The sequence below is a fragment of the Eupeodes corollae genome, chromosome 3, assembly GCF_945859685.1.
Source record: "Eupeodes corollae chromosome 3, idEupCoro1.1, whole genome shotgun sequence".
Lineage (NCBI taxonomy): Eukaryota > Metazoa > Arthropoda > Insecta > Diptera > Syrphidae > Eupeodes > Eupeodes corollae.
Window position 1 is genome coordinate 136,352,972 of NC_079149.1, and position 17,046 is coordinate 136,370,017.

The following is a 17,046-nucleotide window of genomic DNA, read 5'->3' on the forward strand; positions in this document are numbered from 1 at the left end:
CCCGACCAACACTACTTGAATTGAACGGTCCGAACGGTAATTTCTAACCCAACGAAGAAGGGAGTCTTCTATACCAAAAGCACGCATATTCGATAAGAGAGCTTGGTGCCAAACTCTTTCAAATGCTTTTGAAAGTGCAGTAATCTTACTTTCTCCAAAACGATGTAAAGATTTGTTCCACTGTTCGGTGAGCTAAACCATGAGATCACCAGTGGACCTATTGCTTCGAAAGCCATACTGCCGGTTATTAAGAAGCTTCAGTTCTTCAAGGTATTTCTTAAGCTGATAATTAATCAGCATTTCCATGACCTTGGAAAGAAGGGACGTAAGTGATATTGGACGATAGTTAGAGGGGGGAGGATGAGATAAACGAGTTTTTCTCAAAACTGTGTGTTTTCAAACTTTCCTCCATCGTATCTCAAAAACGGCTTGACCGAATGACTTGAAATTTGATAGGTTGGATTCAGTACATGTAAACGCATGGAATGAACTATCAACAAGCAAAAATTCCAAAAAATCGCGACTTTTTTTTTTAAATATCGGACAAAAGTCTCTCCATGGATTTAAGCTTACAGAATAAAACGCCGTTTAATTCTTTTGTTTTAGATAAGCCAATCAGCCAGAACCGTGGAGGAAGTGCGAGCCCATTTTTTCGAGGTGAAGTTGTTTACACCGGTGTAACTCGTGTTCTTTCCAATATTTTTAATTCAAAATTTGTATTTATACTGTCGAACTATGTTAATAAATGATAATAAAGTTCATTCTATTTACTGGTCGTAAAAAAAATCATAAAAATTCCTTAAAATACAGACCGTCACATTGGATGACCCCCTTAAGAACTTCTATCCCTCACGATTTATTAGGCAGATCAGCTATTAAGTATCTATATTACTCAAGAAAATTGTCGATTCTTTTTTCAAAAAACATCCCTGAATAGAAATCGAATTAATGGTAAAAGCGGTTGTTTATGATAATTTTTTAAATTACACATCGCATGTAAAAACTTTATTTCAAAAAATCATAAAACAAAACAGCATCCACCATTATAATCAACAGCCTTCTTAGTTCTTGTCTAATTGACGTAAAAATATAGTTAATGTAAAAATAAACAAAAAATGCAAACATCGTTTAGACGCAAAATTTAATTGAATAAAATATTGCTCAGTTATTAACAAGAAAAGGTTAATAAGAACGATTAAAATATTTTCTTTTTTGCACAAATATAATGAGTCTTTACCAACTATTGCTTACGTGTTCTTTTAATTGTTACACTTTGCTTTATTTATCTTTGTAATATATTTAATTATAGAAATGTTATCTATTAAACTGACTTGATGTAAATTATCTTTAAATAAACCAATATTTCATATTTTGTGACGTTTTTATTTTGAAAGAAGTTACGTAGTGTTAACCCATAGACGGCTTTGGGTCAAACAATTAAAAACAGCAATTATGTTCTATAAATAAACCTACATTAAAATGGTTTTCTTATTAAAGGTAACTATGTTAAGTCACCCGAAGAAAATTGGAGCTAAGAATTGTAGAAGTTTGTAATATTTATAGACTTGTAATAACAATTAAAAAAAATCTAAAACGTTTAATTAAGTATGAGGATTAAGTTATAATTGATATTTATTACCTATATCATAATATAATGTGATGTTTTAAGAAATATTTAATTACAATTATTTGCATGAGTCTAATTGTTATTATTACGTTTTATGTATTATTAACAAATAAAGTTATTAAAAAAACATGTTAACAACATATTTGACATTTCCAAATGATTCATTTCACTAATTACCTCACATATACTATTAGTTAATAAATTATTAAATTTATAAGTAACTGCAAAACTAAGTACTAAGACTCAAAATGTAGTCAAATCTGTCAGTGTTCTGACAGTAGCTGACAATAGCTAAATACCTTTCAATGAAAAATTGTCTGCTCACAAGGTTATTTGATTTAGATCAGCTGATTCGATTTTGCGTCCGTTGATAAGATTAGTTTTAAATATGAGAATAAAGAAAATGTCAGCAAATTTCAGATATCCTAAACAACGACATCTGACAGTTTTGTCGTAGTCTATAAAAAATGGCTGACAATGAATTTTCTGCGTTATTCTGTACTTTATTGTCACACAACATTGTAAGTTTACACTTTTGTGAGACTCATGAATATTTTGAATGACAGATCTGCCAATTGGTGTATTAAGGTTCAGTAACACACATTATTTTCGAAAATAGAAATCGATTTGGAAAACATTGTATTCGCTTTGAAATTTCTCTTTGATTTCATACCTAAGCTTTACCAGTTGATGCGCTACCATTGGATAGATATTTCACTTTTGTTGAAATGAAAAATACAATTCTACGACATCCTGGATAGAGCCTACGGAGACTGTCCAGAGTACACGTCAAAATCGTACTCGGAGACTTCAATGCAAAAATAGGGAAGGAAGTCATCTTTGGCGGATTAGTTGAATAGCACAGCCTCCACGAAGAAACAACATATTACGGCTCCCGACTAATCGAATTTCTACAGCACGTAATACGGTGATAAGTAGCACTAGGTTTCAACCAAATCGACTATGTGCTAATCGGCGCAAGGCACGCATCCAACATCCTGAACGTGCGCACTTTCCGAGGAGAAAATGTCGGCTCTGACCACTTTCTGGTAGTGGCTAAGTTTAGAGCTCGAATATCAAATGACAAAAAAACACATGCGGCCCACATAAAGAAGTTCAACATCGGTTGCCTTAGCACATTGGAGAATGCCAGAGACTACAGTGAGCGCCTGAGCGAGTGACTCTCCGCCGCCGTCCTCCCAAATACTACAGACGTCAACACATTGTGGAACCAATATCGCGAAATAATACAAAAAATGTAGCCGAGACCACCATAGGTTACCAGCTACCCCCGAAAAAGAATCCGTGGTATGATGATGAGTGCCTGATATTTAAAAGAGAGACGGAAAATGCACATGTGCAGATGCTGCAACGGAAAACAAGAGTAGCAAGAGAAGAGTTCCGCACGAAAAGGAGAAATGAGAAAAAGACCCTGCGAAGGAAAAAAAAGCATCCGCATTTTCTCAGCTCAAATATCTAGAGGAGTCTCGGGCCAAGAACAACACCCGACGTTTCTTTAAAAGGTCGAAGCAATTAGCTTCTGGTTTCAGAACCGGGACACAAGCTCTTCGAAACAGTGAAGGAAACCTAGTCACCGAAGTACAGGGAATTGTAGATGTTTTCAAGCAGCACTTCAAACAGCTGCTGAATGCGCAAAATGTCGAGCAAGATTATGACGAAAGAGAAGCAAGACCAGTCAATGAAGACCCAGTCCCAACCCCCAGCAGAGAAGAGGTAGAAAGAGCCATCCAAAAGCTAAAAAATAACATGTCCGCCGGGTCGGATGGCATACCCGCGGAACTCTTCAAACATGGAGGAAGTGTTTTGATAAACCGCATACACCAGGTCATCACCAAAGTGTTGGAGAAAGAATGCATACGCACTGACTGGTCGATAAGCATCTACAAAAAGGTGACCCGATGTTATGCAAAAACTACCGTGGCATATCCTTGCTTAATGTTGCATACAATATCCTTCGTCTTAAACCTTTCTGCAACACAAATATCGGCACGTATCAGTGTTGCCTTAGGCCAGGCAGAGCAACGATAGACCAAACATTCACACTGAGGCAGATCCTGGAAAATACCAACGAATTTCAAGTCAAAACCCACCATCTTTTCATCGACTTTAAAGCTGCTTATGATAGCATCCACCGCCAAGAGCTTATGATGGCGATGTCTCAATTCGGGATCCCGAACAAACTGATCCAGGTGTGCCGCATGACGCTAAATAATACGCAGTGCAGTGTGGAAATGGGTAACAGATCATCCGAGTTATTCCAAACTTGCGCAGGGTTTAGACAAGAAGATGCGTTGTCATGTGACTTTTTCAACATAGTCCTGGAGCAGATAGTGCGTAAGGCAGGTGTGAGCACGGAGGGCACTATCTTCAACAAATCCATCCAGCTCCTAGGCTATGCGAACGACATATACATAATCGGTCTATCCAAGAGAGCTGTGCTTGAGGCCTTCACAGCGTTTGAAGAACAGGCGAAACTAGTTGGTCTTGAAGTGAATGAGGACAAAACAAACTACATGTTATCGACAAACAAAGCAACATCTGTCCACCACATTAATTCCACGAACAACACCTTAGTGGAGATCCGAAGAAGAATTGTCCTAGCGAACTACTGCTGCTTCGTTTTGGCCAAACAACTGGGTTCAAAACTCCTCACTCGAAAGACAAGTGTCTGCTATACAAAACTTTGATTTTACCAGTCCTACTCTACGGCGCCGAGTGCTGGACGATAAGTAAAAAGGGGGAATTGATACTGGTCAATTTCGTAAGAAAAATTCTTCGACGGATTTTTGGTCCCGTATGCGACGATGGCGAATGGAGAAGAAGATACAACCGAGAACTGTATAAGCTGTACCAAGATGTCGATGTAGTCAAGAAGGCCAAGAAAAGACGACTACATTGGCTCGGCCACATCGTGCGAATGGACGACAACGCTCCAGCCAAGAAAGTCTTTTTAGCCCAGCCCCCAGATTCAAGACTACAAGGAAGACTGAACCTACGGTACAAGGACCAAGTGACTGCGGATGCCAGAGCGCTTGGTCTCGGTGACTGGAGAGTGCATGCGAGGGATCGTTCACTATGGCAGACTGCAGTATCTCAGGCTGAGACCCTTTATGGATTGTGAGCCGGATAAGTAAGTAAGTAAGCTTCATTTTTCTGAACAACTGATTGTATTATGTATGTCAAAAAATAAAACGGTAGTTTAATCGATTGTGTTTCTTCAATGACAGATTCTGTTGGAAAAAATTTGTTAGCTGGATTTTTATCTGGATTCATGTAACCGACTATTAAAACAAATGATAGCTATTAAGGGCTTGGACATAAGAGCGAACAACGAATGAACGGATGGATGAACAAACGTGATTTGACACATTTCAAAAAGTCAATTTCAAACAAAAACACATTTTAATTCTAAGAAACCAATTGACACTATTGTTAGGATAATAAAATTTCCATTTTGTTTTTTAAAACATGAAAACTTTGTCAAAACAGTTTCGTAGTAACAAATTGCATTGTGGTTGCTACGAACTGTCAAACTCTATTCGCGTTCCATATTCTATCCACAACGTTATACCACGTTTGTTTTGTTTTTGTTTGAAAAATCATGGTTGAGGAAAATATGGAGAAAAGGGTAACTCAATTCGTCAACGAATAGAAATCAAGCTCATGTGAAAGAAAAGTCAAAATATGCAAACATCAGCAGTTCGTTCGCTCATGTGCAAGATGCTTAACTAAAGCACTATTCACATGAGCACGACCAACGACCAATGAATGAACGAATATTTGTCGATTTTGACATTTCTTTCACTTGAGAGTTTTTAATTTGTCGCCAATTAAGTTTGACTTTAACAATTGTTTGTTCTTGTTTGTGTTTTTATCATTATTGGGTTTTGATTTGAGAACAAACGATTGGGAAAATGTGGTCGAAGCTATATTTGTTAAAAAAAAAAGTTATTGATGTCTTTGTTAATAAACAAAACAAGAAAAAGATTGTGCATCCATTTATTGCAAATCGGAAAATTAAAGGAGAATATGTGTCCTTAATAAGACTGCTGGAAAAATATCCAGAAAAGTTCTTTAGATATTTTAGGATGTCAAACGAAACATTTGACTACATTTTGAGCTTGGTAAAGAACAACTTGATTGCGAAACTTGCTTTGCGCCAAGGAAAAGTTAGTAATTACCTTGAGGTAAAAGCTATTGTCCATATAAAATATATAGTTGTTTCAATTTTGTTAAAGGGTTATCATTTTTCTAGATTCCTAGCTACTGGTGCAAGCTTTGTCGACCCTGCCTATAGATTTCGAGTTTGAGTGTCCACCGTAAAAAAAGCAATAGATAGTATCCTTGAGGCTATTAACGCCAATTGCTTGGAAATACCAAATCAAAAGACGATTGGAAACAAATTTCATTCAAATTTTTTAAGCGCTGGAACTTTAACGTTTGCTCAAAAGAAAAGTTTAAGTTTTATTTTAATTATAAAAACATTTCCAAATGTTTTCCTTCTTATTTTTATCGCAATAGAAAGGTTCGGCTTTATTGTAAAGCACTGGAATGGGTTCCACTTCCAAAATTAACCGTTCATCCAACTAAATGAATTATTTTTTTGTATTTATGATATTAATTTGAATTTTATTATCAATCAAATTTCCTTTACCTTTTTATCCATATTTTTTCAAGGAGCCACAGCCGAACACCATTCACCACCAAAACCAAAACAAAAACGATTTTTTTAGGTTAAGTACGCACGATTACTTTATTCGTTGCGAGGGTGGATATTGTGGAATTCGTATAAAGTTTGACAGTTCGTATCAACTACAAATTTTTTCGCGACGAATTTGTGCATCATAAATCAAATAGAAACTATATTGCTATCGTTTTGTTAAACGCCAAAAACGTCGTTCGTTGGTCGCGCTCATGTGAATACTGCTTAACTCCTAATTAAGAAAATAATCAAATTGGGTTAGGATTGAATTAATGTATATCAACCCACCGTTTTGAGATTAGATCTGTCTTATAACATAACTATCAATAGACAAATTTTATATCCTTACCAATCCATCTTCTATGAAAATTATCAATATTTATACAATTTTGCAAACCGTTATACGATCGATGAAGTGTCAAACTCGCCTAAAAATTGCTATAGAAATCAATTTTTAATGTCATGACAATAATAATAGTGCAGCATACATTTAGGCTCAAATGAATTAATTTTCAGCTTGAATTTGAATAAATTGAATTTCATTATAAACAAAACCACACACATGTATTCATATACATATTTACACACAAAAGTAAACAAACAGTCTGATTAAATTAATAATAATAAAAACAAAAACAATTTCAATTATTTAAAACGTTAACAATTGTAAACAAACAACAGCTGATAGCCCAGAAATTCTCGTTCAAAATGAAAACGTCAACAACTGTTGAAGTCTTTTGTCTTCGACACGTTTAAAGAGTTTACTCATTTTCCATGCACAAAACAATAAAGTCAAGTGTATCTTGATACTACTTATTAATTTATATCATTTTTCTGACTCATTTTTGTTTTAAAATAATGTCTTGAACTTTGATCGGATTTTCATTTGTATAGAGAGCGCTGCTGTAGTGTATGACCTTTGTTCTATACAACTAGCGACATTGTGTAATGCGGCAACTACATGGATTACGTACTTTTACTTTTTATTTAAATAATGAATCGTTTAAGTTCTGTTTATTACATTATTACATGATTGTTTTTTTGTTCGATGAACCCAGTAGTTTTTTAATTATTAAAATATTGCATAAAAATATAGTTGCAAGTGCAAAGAACATTTTATTTCTAATTTGTTTCATTTTTATATGAATGACCGTTTCTATTTTGTAAGACCTTGGATTAGCTAATCGTTTTTTTGTGTTGCTTTTGAAATTCAATACAATTTCAAAAACAATTGTGAGATCAATCGATTTTATCTGAAATTTTTCATGTCAAAGATATGATAAGCTTACTGGACGGACTTTGATCAAATAGGCACGTCGTTATCGGTTAAAAAATAAATTTAAAAAAAAGGAAAACACTCATAAAAGCTGACTTATAATCGGCATGTATGACTGTTGTAAATATATGGGTATGCAATATCCAAACAAAAACAAAATACGAACAATAAAATAATGTTTAATCAATTTCAAAATTTGATAAACAAACAAACGCACTTGGAGATTCGGTTTTCCATTTTTTTAAATATGATTACATAGTTCATAAAGAGATCGTTGCGTTGCGGTGCCGTTATTCGTTTAGTGCATATAAATAACGTTACTAATCGATGTATGAGTTCGAGATAAGGATACACCCATACAACTATGATCAGCGCGATCAGTACGTGCACTTAATCAAAGATTCCTTAATAATATTTGTGGAGAAAGAACTTTACTTGTCAATTATTAAAACTAGAAGTTGTCACCCCAATCGATGGAAGCGATCAGAGAAATTTCAGGTTTGAAATTATATACGTTGTCACCCGTTATTAGTTTTGACAGCAGCCGTCGCACGAGTTTGACATTTGCAACGTAACATACACACAAAATAAAATAGTTTTTGATGTTTATCTGAATTTTGTATCTGACAGGTTAAGATAATACAAAGTTCGCTCGATAGGGGGTGAGTATTTGCTATGAAACAAACCTTTAGTTTTGCTATCGATAAAAACAGAGAGGTAAACATAATTGGAAACATTTTAGATTTGTTAATTGACCAATCAATCAATCGAAATTTAAATTACGATAATGTACAAACTTAAATTATTGTACATACAAAGAAATCCATGTATTGTCTTTATAAAGTAAACAACTTAATAAATATTTAGTTTTTTTCTGGTAGTTTTAACTCGATTTATGCGCGTAATTAATGTTTATGTGAATTTTTACATAAATTTAAATTTCTACCATATTTAGGGACTTTTATCAATTTTTTTTAAAATACATTCATTTGGAATAATTTTAGCACATTTAATTAAGTTTTATTTAAGTTGTATTTACGTTGTGTAGTTTCGTTAAAAATTAAGTATTTTTGAGATATTAATACCAAAAAAAAAAGTTTTTTCAGCCTTTCCTCTAGGTACGTTTTATATCATGAAATTCTTTTTTTAGACAAAAATTTGCAGGTTTCTATTAAATTCCTATTTTTTTAATCAATAGTTAAGAAGTTTTTAAGCCCTTAAATTTAGAAATTACCTCAAAAAGTAAACAAAATTTAAGACGATGGTTATTGTTGTAAATGTTGGTTTCGGAGCTTAAAGTTAAAATATTCTTTTTTAATTTATATGATTTAAAATCAAACCAGCATAAAAGTGTTCATATATGCGTTTCGCCCCGATGTAATGGCTGGGCTCATCGGAAAATGAAATATTCGACTTTTGACAGTCGAATTGTTTTTTCCTGAACACCGTTTATTTTAATAAATATGATTTAAAATCATGAAAATGAAAATAAAAATAAAAATAAACCAGCATAAGTGTTCATATATGCGTTTCACCCCTATGTAATGGTTGGGCTCATCAGAAGATGACCATTACACCTTGTCTTGACGCATATTTTCTCGGATAAATTCAGATTCCATATAATCCGAGATATATAGAGCAACTGCGAATTATATAGTTGCTTCAAGTTTTCAAAGAAGATAAATGTTCATAAAGTGTTCATATATGCGTTTCGCCCCGATGTAATGGCTGGGCTCATCGGAAAATGAAATATTCGACTTTTGACAGTCGAATTGTTTTTTCCTGAACACCGTTTATTTTAATAAATATGATTTAAAATCATGAAAATGAAAATAAAAATAAAAATAAACCAGCATAAGTGTTCATATATGCGTTTCACCCCTATGTAATGGTTGGGCTCATCAGAAGATGACCATTACACCTTGTCTTGACGCATATTTTCTCGGATAAATTCAGATTCCATATAATCCGAGATATATAGAGCAACTGCGAATTATATAGTTGCTTCAAGTTTTCAAAGAAGATAAATTGTAGCTTGTTGTAGCTTGCTATGGGAATTTTTAAGAAGAAACATTTGACTTTTAAAAGTCGAATTGTTTTTTCCTGAACACCGTTTATTTTAATAAATATGATTTAAAATCATGAAAATGAAAATAAAAATAAACCAGCATAAATGTTCATATATGCGTTTTGCCCCGATGTAATGGTTGGGCTCATCAAAAGATGACCACCTTTTCTTGACGCATATTTTCTTGAACAAATCGAGAATTATATAGTTGCTACAAGAAGATTGCCTTACTATGGAACTTCTGAAGAAGAAATATTTGAACGTTAACAGTCATCAAATTATGTAGCTCGGATTATATGGAATATTGATTTATTCGAGGAAATATGCGTCAAGACAAGTTGTAATGGTCATCTTCTGATGAACCCAACCATTACATCGCCATCGGGGTGAAACGCATATATGAATACTTTTATGCTGGTTTGATTTTAAATCATATTTATTAAAACAAACGATGTTCAGGAAAAACAATTTGATGACGTTAACAGTCAAATATTTCTTCTTTAAAATATTCCAACAAATTTGTTGATTATTTTTTAAAATTACAAAAATTGCTGTGATGCATCACACATTAACTTCTAAAAGCTGGCAATCCCAAATTTTTATTAAAAACCAAATTTCATTCATATTTCTAAAAGTATAAAACCAATAAACTGAATTTTAAGCTGTTTTTTCGAAGTCTTCGAGAAGTTATACTGAATTTTATAGCATTTTTGTTTCTTTTTAAATGTGAGCAAAAAATCTGTCAGTTGGAAATGTATAGAAAAGTCAACATACTCGTAATATTATAACGTGAATTTTTATAAAATAAAAATATTTGAATCGACGAATGTGTTTTTTGTGAAATTTTGACAGCAGTCTTTTATGTTGTTTAAAAACAAACTGGCACTTAAATTTTGACAGTAATATTGTGAAACGTAGTCATTTTAAAGTCGTTGTCTTTTAAGTTGATCACAAAATTTGTAAGTCAATTGAATTGCTTTAAAAACTTTTAAAAGTTTTAAAAACCTCACTTTTATTCATGCAACTTGTTTTGAAAATATTAAGCCAGGTTATATTTTTAAGATTTCTGAGAATTTTTTTAGACGGTTTGATAGAGCAAGAGAAACACAATTGACAATTGATTCTGATCTAACATTCAAATTAACTTTGCATTTCTTTTATTCCTTTTTGAATTGTCTGATAGAGAATTCCTGAGAAATCGAATTTTAAGAAATCGGTTTTCAGATTTCTGACAGCAAAAGTGAAAAATTTGTATGAGAAGTTTTGTTTGTATTTTTGCTAATACGTAAATCTCTGAGATCTTAAAAATATGAACTGGCCAAATTTTGTTATAGTTTTATAATTTTGTCAGTTTTCAGTCGAATTTTGCTAAAATTATATTAATTATATATAAAGTGTAGAAATGTAGAATAAAATATATTTTAAGCCGATAGAGCACAATTTGTCCTTCAAATATTTCAGGGCTACCGAATTTTGTTTAAAAAAATATGCTATAAAAAATCTCTTTCAGAATTTTTCTGAAAGTCCACTCGTGCTATAACGAAATTATTATCTGTTAAATAAAATTTATTTGAAGACATTATCTGGACTCCTTCTTGAGATATGATCGAAGAAAGAAGGTTTCCCGAACGCAAACTCAGTCATCCCTCTAAAAACATTAAATTAAGAGAGAGAAAGCGACATTTGAAACGTCAAAAAAGTCAAATGTCATTATGATAAGCAACCAAGTATAAATTCTGTTTAGTTTCCTTTTTATTTTAAAACTACATCAATCAATATTACAAAACGTTCAGTTCACTAAATCTGAAACATAGCAAATGCTGTCCACAAATTATAATTCTGTTAAATTTTAAAATTGTGTATTTTGTAAAAACAACATTAAAGTCGAAATGATTAAGGTTACCCTGAACAAAGTAAACAAATTAGACGTTATCAAATTTAAATAATGTGGTTTCATGTTGAGTCACTGCATGTTGAAAATATATTAAAATTAATGACCATTCCCAAGAGAACGCTTACTTAATGTATGTTCACATGCATTTACATAAAACAAAACATTCTCTTTAAAGCCTTTGTTCTTTTAAGCTCGAAAACAATCTTAAGGTACGTAGAGACGATTGTCAGTTTTAACAATATGTTGTCAGATCTTACTAATGAACTGTCAAAATCCATATACATTTCAATGAAGATTTTGATCTAAAGTCTTAAAACTTTAGTGTCGAGTGGTTAGCTTATTCGATTTTGCTTTAGCTCAGAATTATAAAGAAAATGTCAGATGTTTTAAAAAACAACATCTGACAATCTAACAACCGCTGACAATAACGTTTCTGGTACAATTGTGCACATAATTGTATTTTCTACTGACAGATCTGTCAAAATTGCTGTTAGCTTTAAAAACAAAAATAATCATTTAACTTTTTTTGCAACATACTAATTTTTAATTTGGCAACATTGTCACCTAATTATTCAACATTCAAATAAATTAAATAAAATTTTGTACATCGGACAAGAACATTGTTGTAACCTTTCATAAACTAAAACTGGAACTTAAGATTCTATGTAAGGTCTTTCATGTTCTTTCAATATGGTTAATCTTGACATTAACGTTTAGCTCCAACATGCATTGTCAAGGCACTGGTCATTCTAAAAATTTCTTAAAGATAACACAGTTTCCCTAAGAGTGTGTGCAATGTCCAAAGAGATATAAGAACACAAAAAAAAAGACTCCACTCTATTTCAAAGCCTATATCAATAAACAATTTCGACAAAGTTCAAAACCTAAAAATATAGTTGTTATTGTTTTTCCGTATATTCTATAGGTATTTTATAGACTTCAGTGGTCTTTGATTGTGTATAGAGTATTTTATTTAAGTTACAAATAATATAATGTTTTTATTGTGATAGCTGAAAAGCTGATAGCTATAATTCTCGTCATCGCTAAAGCTTAATAAAATCACTACAATTAAAACCCACGTTGAATCGGCAGTCGTTAAGAGAGCTCCTCTGTGACAAGTCGTGTTTTTTTGAATTTAAAGGAAAATTATTATAACGTCTTCGACAATATTTAAACATAATTTAAATTTAATTTGAATTATTATTATTTTAAAAACGTAAGTTTTTCTAAAGAAACTTAATAATAAGTTGCACGCAACTCGAATTATTTTAAAGAAAATGGTTTTAAAAACCCTCGGTTCGTGTTTAATGATTCAGTTGGCTTCCAGAACACACTGAGAGTTAGAAATGCTCAAATAAGTCTTAAGTTAATTTTTGTATTATTTTTCAACAGAATGGAAAACAGTGATGCAGCATTTAACATCCGAGTTGGATACGTGACTCCTGAAAGTTGGGAAATTGCAAAGAATGAACTCCGTGAAACAGCCGAAGTTAGAGAAGCAGCCATTAAGGAATTGAGGGATTTGTTGCATTCCTGCGATGACCTAAAATACAGAGACGATGATGAATTCCTCTTGATATTCCTGAGAGCCTGTCACTTTTACCCTGAAAGTGCCTTTGAAAAGGTGAGCACGATTAATATAAGTAAAAATTGTGTTTTTGCGATAAGACGCAGGAGTATTGTTGCCAGGGTTTCTTATCTCCAGAGTTGGAGAACCAAGAGACCTAAGTGGGCCAAATTATTGGCAATCGTTTTTTTTATTCGATCTGCCTTAGAAATGGTCAGAAAGTTCAAGCAATCTGCAATCGTCGTCGCGTCAAATGAGATTGTGTATATCTGTGGCACTTGATCTTTGCCCATTGCTGGCGCAGATCAAGTGAAATGTTTTGATAAAGCCGAAGTGGTTGCTCATAGATACTAAATTTCAAACTCTCAAATTCGATATAAATAATTTTACAGCCCCACCGACTTTTGAAAGATTAGAAGCTTTGTAGTATACGGTTTTTTTTTTTTTTAAACAAAACACTTTGTTTCTATCATTTTAGTTGAAAACAGTTGCAAGTTTCCGTAAGGAAAATGCTGCCCTCGTCCATGGACTTCTCATTGAACAATTGAAGGATAAATTCATCAAGGGAAATATCGTGAATGTGCTCAAGAATTGCGATCAATTGGGACGTCGTGTTATGATCGTAAATTGCGGTGCTGTATGGGATCCCAGCTATGTCTCATCCGAAGAGATGTTCCAAATGCTCTATGTCGTCCATTTTGCCGCCCAACTTGAACTCGAATCACAAATTCGAGGTGTTGTCGTTATGATGGATTTCGATGGTCTGTCAATGAAACAAATCAAATCCCTGACTCCAAGCTTCTCCAAACGTTTATTGATGTTCATCCAAGATGCCATGCCACTTCGCATGAGGGAGGTGCACATGGTTAAACAGCCATTTATCTTTAAGATGGTTTGGTCTCTCTTCAAGCCTTTCGTTCGTGAGAAGCTCAACAAAAGGGTAAGTTAAAGGACTTTTTTTTAAATGAAAACTGGTATAATGTTAAGTTTTGTATGTTTTCAGATGCACTTTCATGGCAGTGACATGAAATCTCTTCAAAAGTTCTTAGCTCCTGAAATTCTACCAGAAAACTATGGTGGAAAATTACCAAAGATCGACTACGGTGGCAAGGAATGGTATCCAGCTGTTGAAAAACATCAAGACTTTATTCGTGAGTGGTCCGAGATGGGACCAGCAAAATGGTGAAAACTTTATTGATCACTTTATTTGTTCTCTCGAAAAAATAATTCAATTTTCTAAAATTATTTTTTAATATAATAGTAGTAACTAAATAACTAAATTAAGTCATTAATTAAACCTAAAGTTAAACATTTAATTTGTTTAAATTTAATATAATCCTTTTTTATATACAAAAGTTAAAAAATACGTACATAATGTACTCTAATAGCTAGAAAAACAAAGAAATGTTTAAAGATGGTTGTTCTCTTTTTTAATGTATATTTAAAACAAGACTGCCCAACAAGATCAATAATTAAATGTATCATTTTAAGTGTTGAAGATGTTATTATCGTTTTTAATATTTACAAAATGACTTAATTTAAAATACAATGTTGTTTTAAGATTAAATTTTGTTTGTTTTTTTTATAAAATTCACCGGCTTTTTCTTTAAAGGTGCTTCCATTTTTTGGTTAAGGGTGGTTTAGTTGTTTCAAATTCCTTAAAGTAAGTTCCTGTTTATCGCCCTCTTAGAAAACTATTAAATAATAACACTTGTCAACAAAATTAAGTTCTATTTGCTTATTTAAGGTAGGCTCAAAAACCTTAGTATAATGATTTTTTCGAACTTCAAATGATGATGTTTCGAAAACCTAATGTTAATAAGTGATTTGAAATCGAATTTTATCTAACACCATTAAAAACCTTCGGATGGGTTTAATTTTATTTCAGCTACAAAATCTTATTGAAAAGTGTTATTAACTTTCCTTCGGAATCGATCTGAATTCAAAATTTTGATATTTCTTGACGTTTCAAGGCCGTTAGAATAAAAAATCAAGTTACGTTGAAAGGTGTTTTAAGTAAATCTGGAAAATCTGTTAAGTGAAATATTCATCACTTCAAATATTTTACAAACATAAAATAATATTACCTCCAAATAGTTGTATACATCGAAGAATAACGTTTTTGAGATCTATTAAATTTTTTTGAAACATTGAATTGCAAAAATTTAAAATCTAAAACATTCCTGCTTAAAATTGGTAAAAATTGATTTTTGAATCGAATATCTTTGCAACAATTACAGAAATTTGCTTCAAAATATTTGTATCTTGAAAAAAAACATTATTTTTAACATTTGATAATATTTTTCGACAATTAATACGTTGAAAAAATACTCCCAAGCATTTTGAACATTGTTAGTGTCCATACTCCTCCGGTACGGCTTAACCAATTTCAATGAAATTTGGCAACAGTGATTGCTATTGAGGATCTTTGCATTGTCATAGCCAACTTAGCACTCAGTAATTTCGGTATACATTCACCAAATTGAAATGGATCTGCTTTAATAGACACTGAATTGAACTGAATTGAAATACAATACAATACTGTTGAAATAGCAGCGACTGTTGCTCGGAAAGTCCCACAAATTAATGAAGAACAAAGAACCATTTTTGACCACAGGTATCGGCAGATAAAGGTGGATTCTTTTTTTTTGGGGGCACCAGGCAAAATGTTCCTTATTTCGCTAATGACGGAAAAGTTACACCATATGAAACTGGATGAAAAAAATTACCGGCCGATTTCTGCACGATTATTGATTCACCAGCAAAAAATGTGGATTTCAAGGAATTAAACCTCAAGATGTAACATTTGTTACCAGAAGAATTGGTGTCATACAAATCTATTAATACAGTTTGTGATGCTACCGAAGCTGTAATTTATCCAACTGAGTTTTTGAACTCATTGGATTTACCAGGCATGCCACCGCATAGTTTACAACTGAAGGTTGGATCTCCGGTAATTTTGCTTCGTAATTTGAACCCACTACGGTTGTGGAACGGCACGCGATTAGTAATTACAAATTTAATGAAAAATGCTATCAAAGCCATAATTCTAAATAGAAAATTTCGAGGTAACAATATATTATTACCACGAATCCCTATTATACCCTCGATGTTTCAATTCAATTCAAATGCCTTCAGTTTCCAATTAGATTGGCATTTGCTCTATACCTCTCCCACTTATATACCACATCCTTACACACTTACAATAAGATATTTATTTGTAGCAAAATATTCTCTAGAAATTATTTTTATGACAAAACAACGTGTGTCGGGTCAGCTAGTTTGTATATAAATAAACTTTGACAGGGCAGCGCGCCCTGACTTTCCAAACGTAAAAATGTATTTTTAACAGAAAATAATTAATACAACATCAACACCTGGCAGTGAGCCGGAGTCGTAACCGGAATACCTGTCAAAATATTAAAAGTCCGCAAGTGCAGATGCACGAACACAACGCGACGGAACTGGAATCGGAACCGCAGCCGGAGTCGGAAGAGTTGACCAACTTTTAACTTTGACGTACGACACTTTTGACGTCTATCATTTTTGGCACATCAAATTTGATTTCGTGGTTTGTGGTTGTGCATTAAATTAATATTTTGCATTGCGGTTGTTTAAATAAATAAAAAAAGTAAAATTAAATCAAAGAAACAGTTAAATTAAATGTTCAAATGGTAGACATGTGCATTCAAGAGGACACAAGCGTCCACAGGTTTTTCTCAAAACCCACCACTGTCTATAAACTCCTACTCTCACCTCCCCGTGGTGAACATCGGGTGTCTAGTACCTGAACTGTAGATTGGGTTCCTACCCCAGTGGAAAGTTGTTGGGGGCAGCAAACGAGGGAGGGGGGGAGAGGTGTTTCCGCTAAGGCACCTCTCCTTATCCAGG

At 33.0% G+C, this 17,046-nt stretch overlaps 1 protein-coding gene across 2 annotated transcripts; it reads left to right on the forward strand.

Annotated features, from left to right (window-relative positions):
• Positions 1–12,644: 12,644 nt before the first annotated feature.
• LOC129951598 (clavesin-2) lies at positions 12,645–14,716 on the forward strand. 2 transcript variants are annotated; one of them, XM_056063839.1, is made up of 4 exons: positions 12,645–12,804; positions 12,981–13,212; positions 13,634–14,095; positions 14,159–14,716. In XM_056063839.1, exons 2-4 carry the CDS (start codon positions 12,982–12,984, stop codon positions 14,339–14,341), a joined length of 876 nt encoding a protein of 291 aa, XP_055919814.1. In that variant the 5' UTR covers positions 12,645–12,804; position 12,981; the 3' UTR covers positions 14,342–14,716. The 2 variants fall into 2 exon arrangements, with proteins under 2 accessions (XP_055919814.1, XP_055919815.1); XM_056063840.1 differs by lacking the exon at positions 12,645–12,804 and having other exon boundaries at positions 12,906–13,212.
• Positions 14,717–17,046: the final 2,330 nt, after the last annotated feature.

What these genes read in the sequence shown, in the direction of transcription:
- LOC129951598 (XM_056063839.1), top strand. Translation starts at nt 12,982, where the DNA reads ATGGAAAACAGTGATGCAGCATTTAACATCCGAGTTGGATACGTGACT. An exon ending in CTGAAAGTGCCTTTGAAAAG is followed by an intron (nt 13,213 to 13,633) that starts GTGAGCACGATT and finishes CTATCATTTTAG; the next exon opens with TTGAAAACAGTTGCAAGTTT. An exon ending in GTGAGAAGCTCAACAAAAGG is followed by an intron (nt 14,096 to 14,158) that starts GTAAGTTAAAGG and finishes GTATGTTTTCAG; the next exon opens with ATGCACTTTCATGGCAGTGA.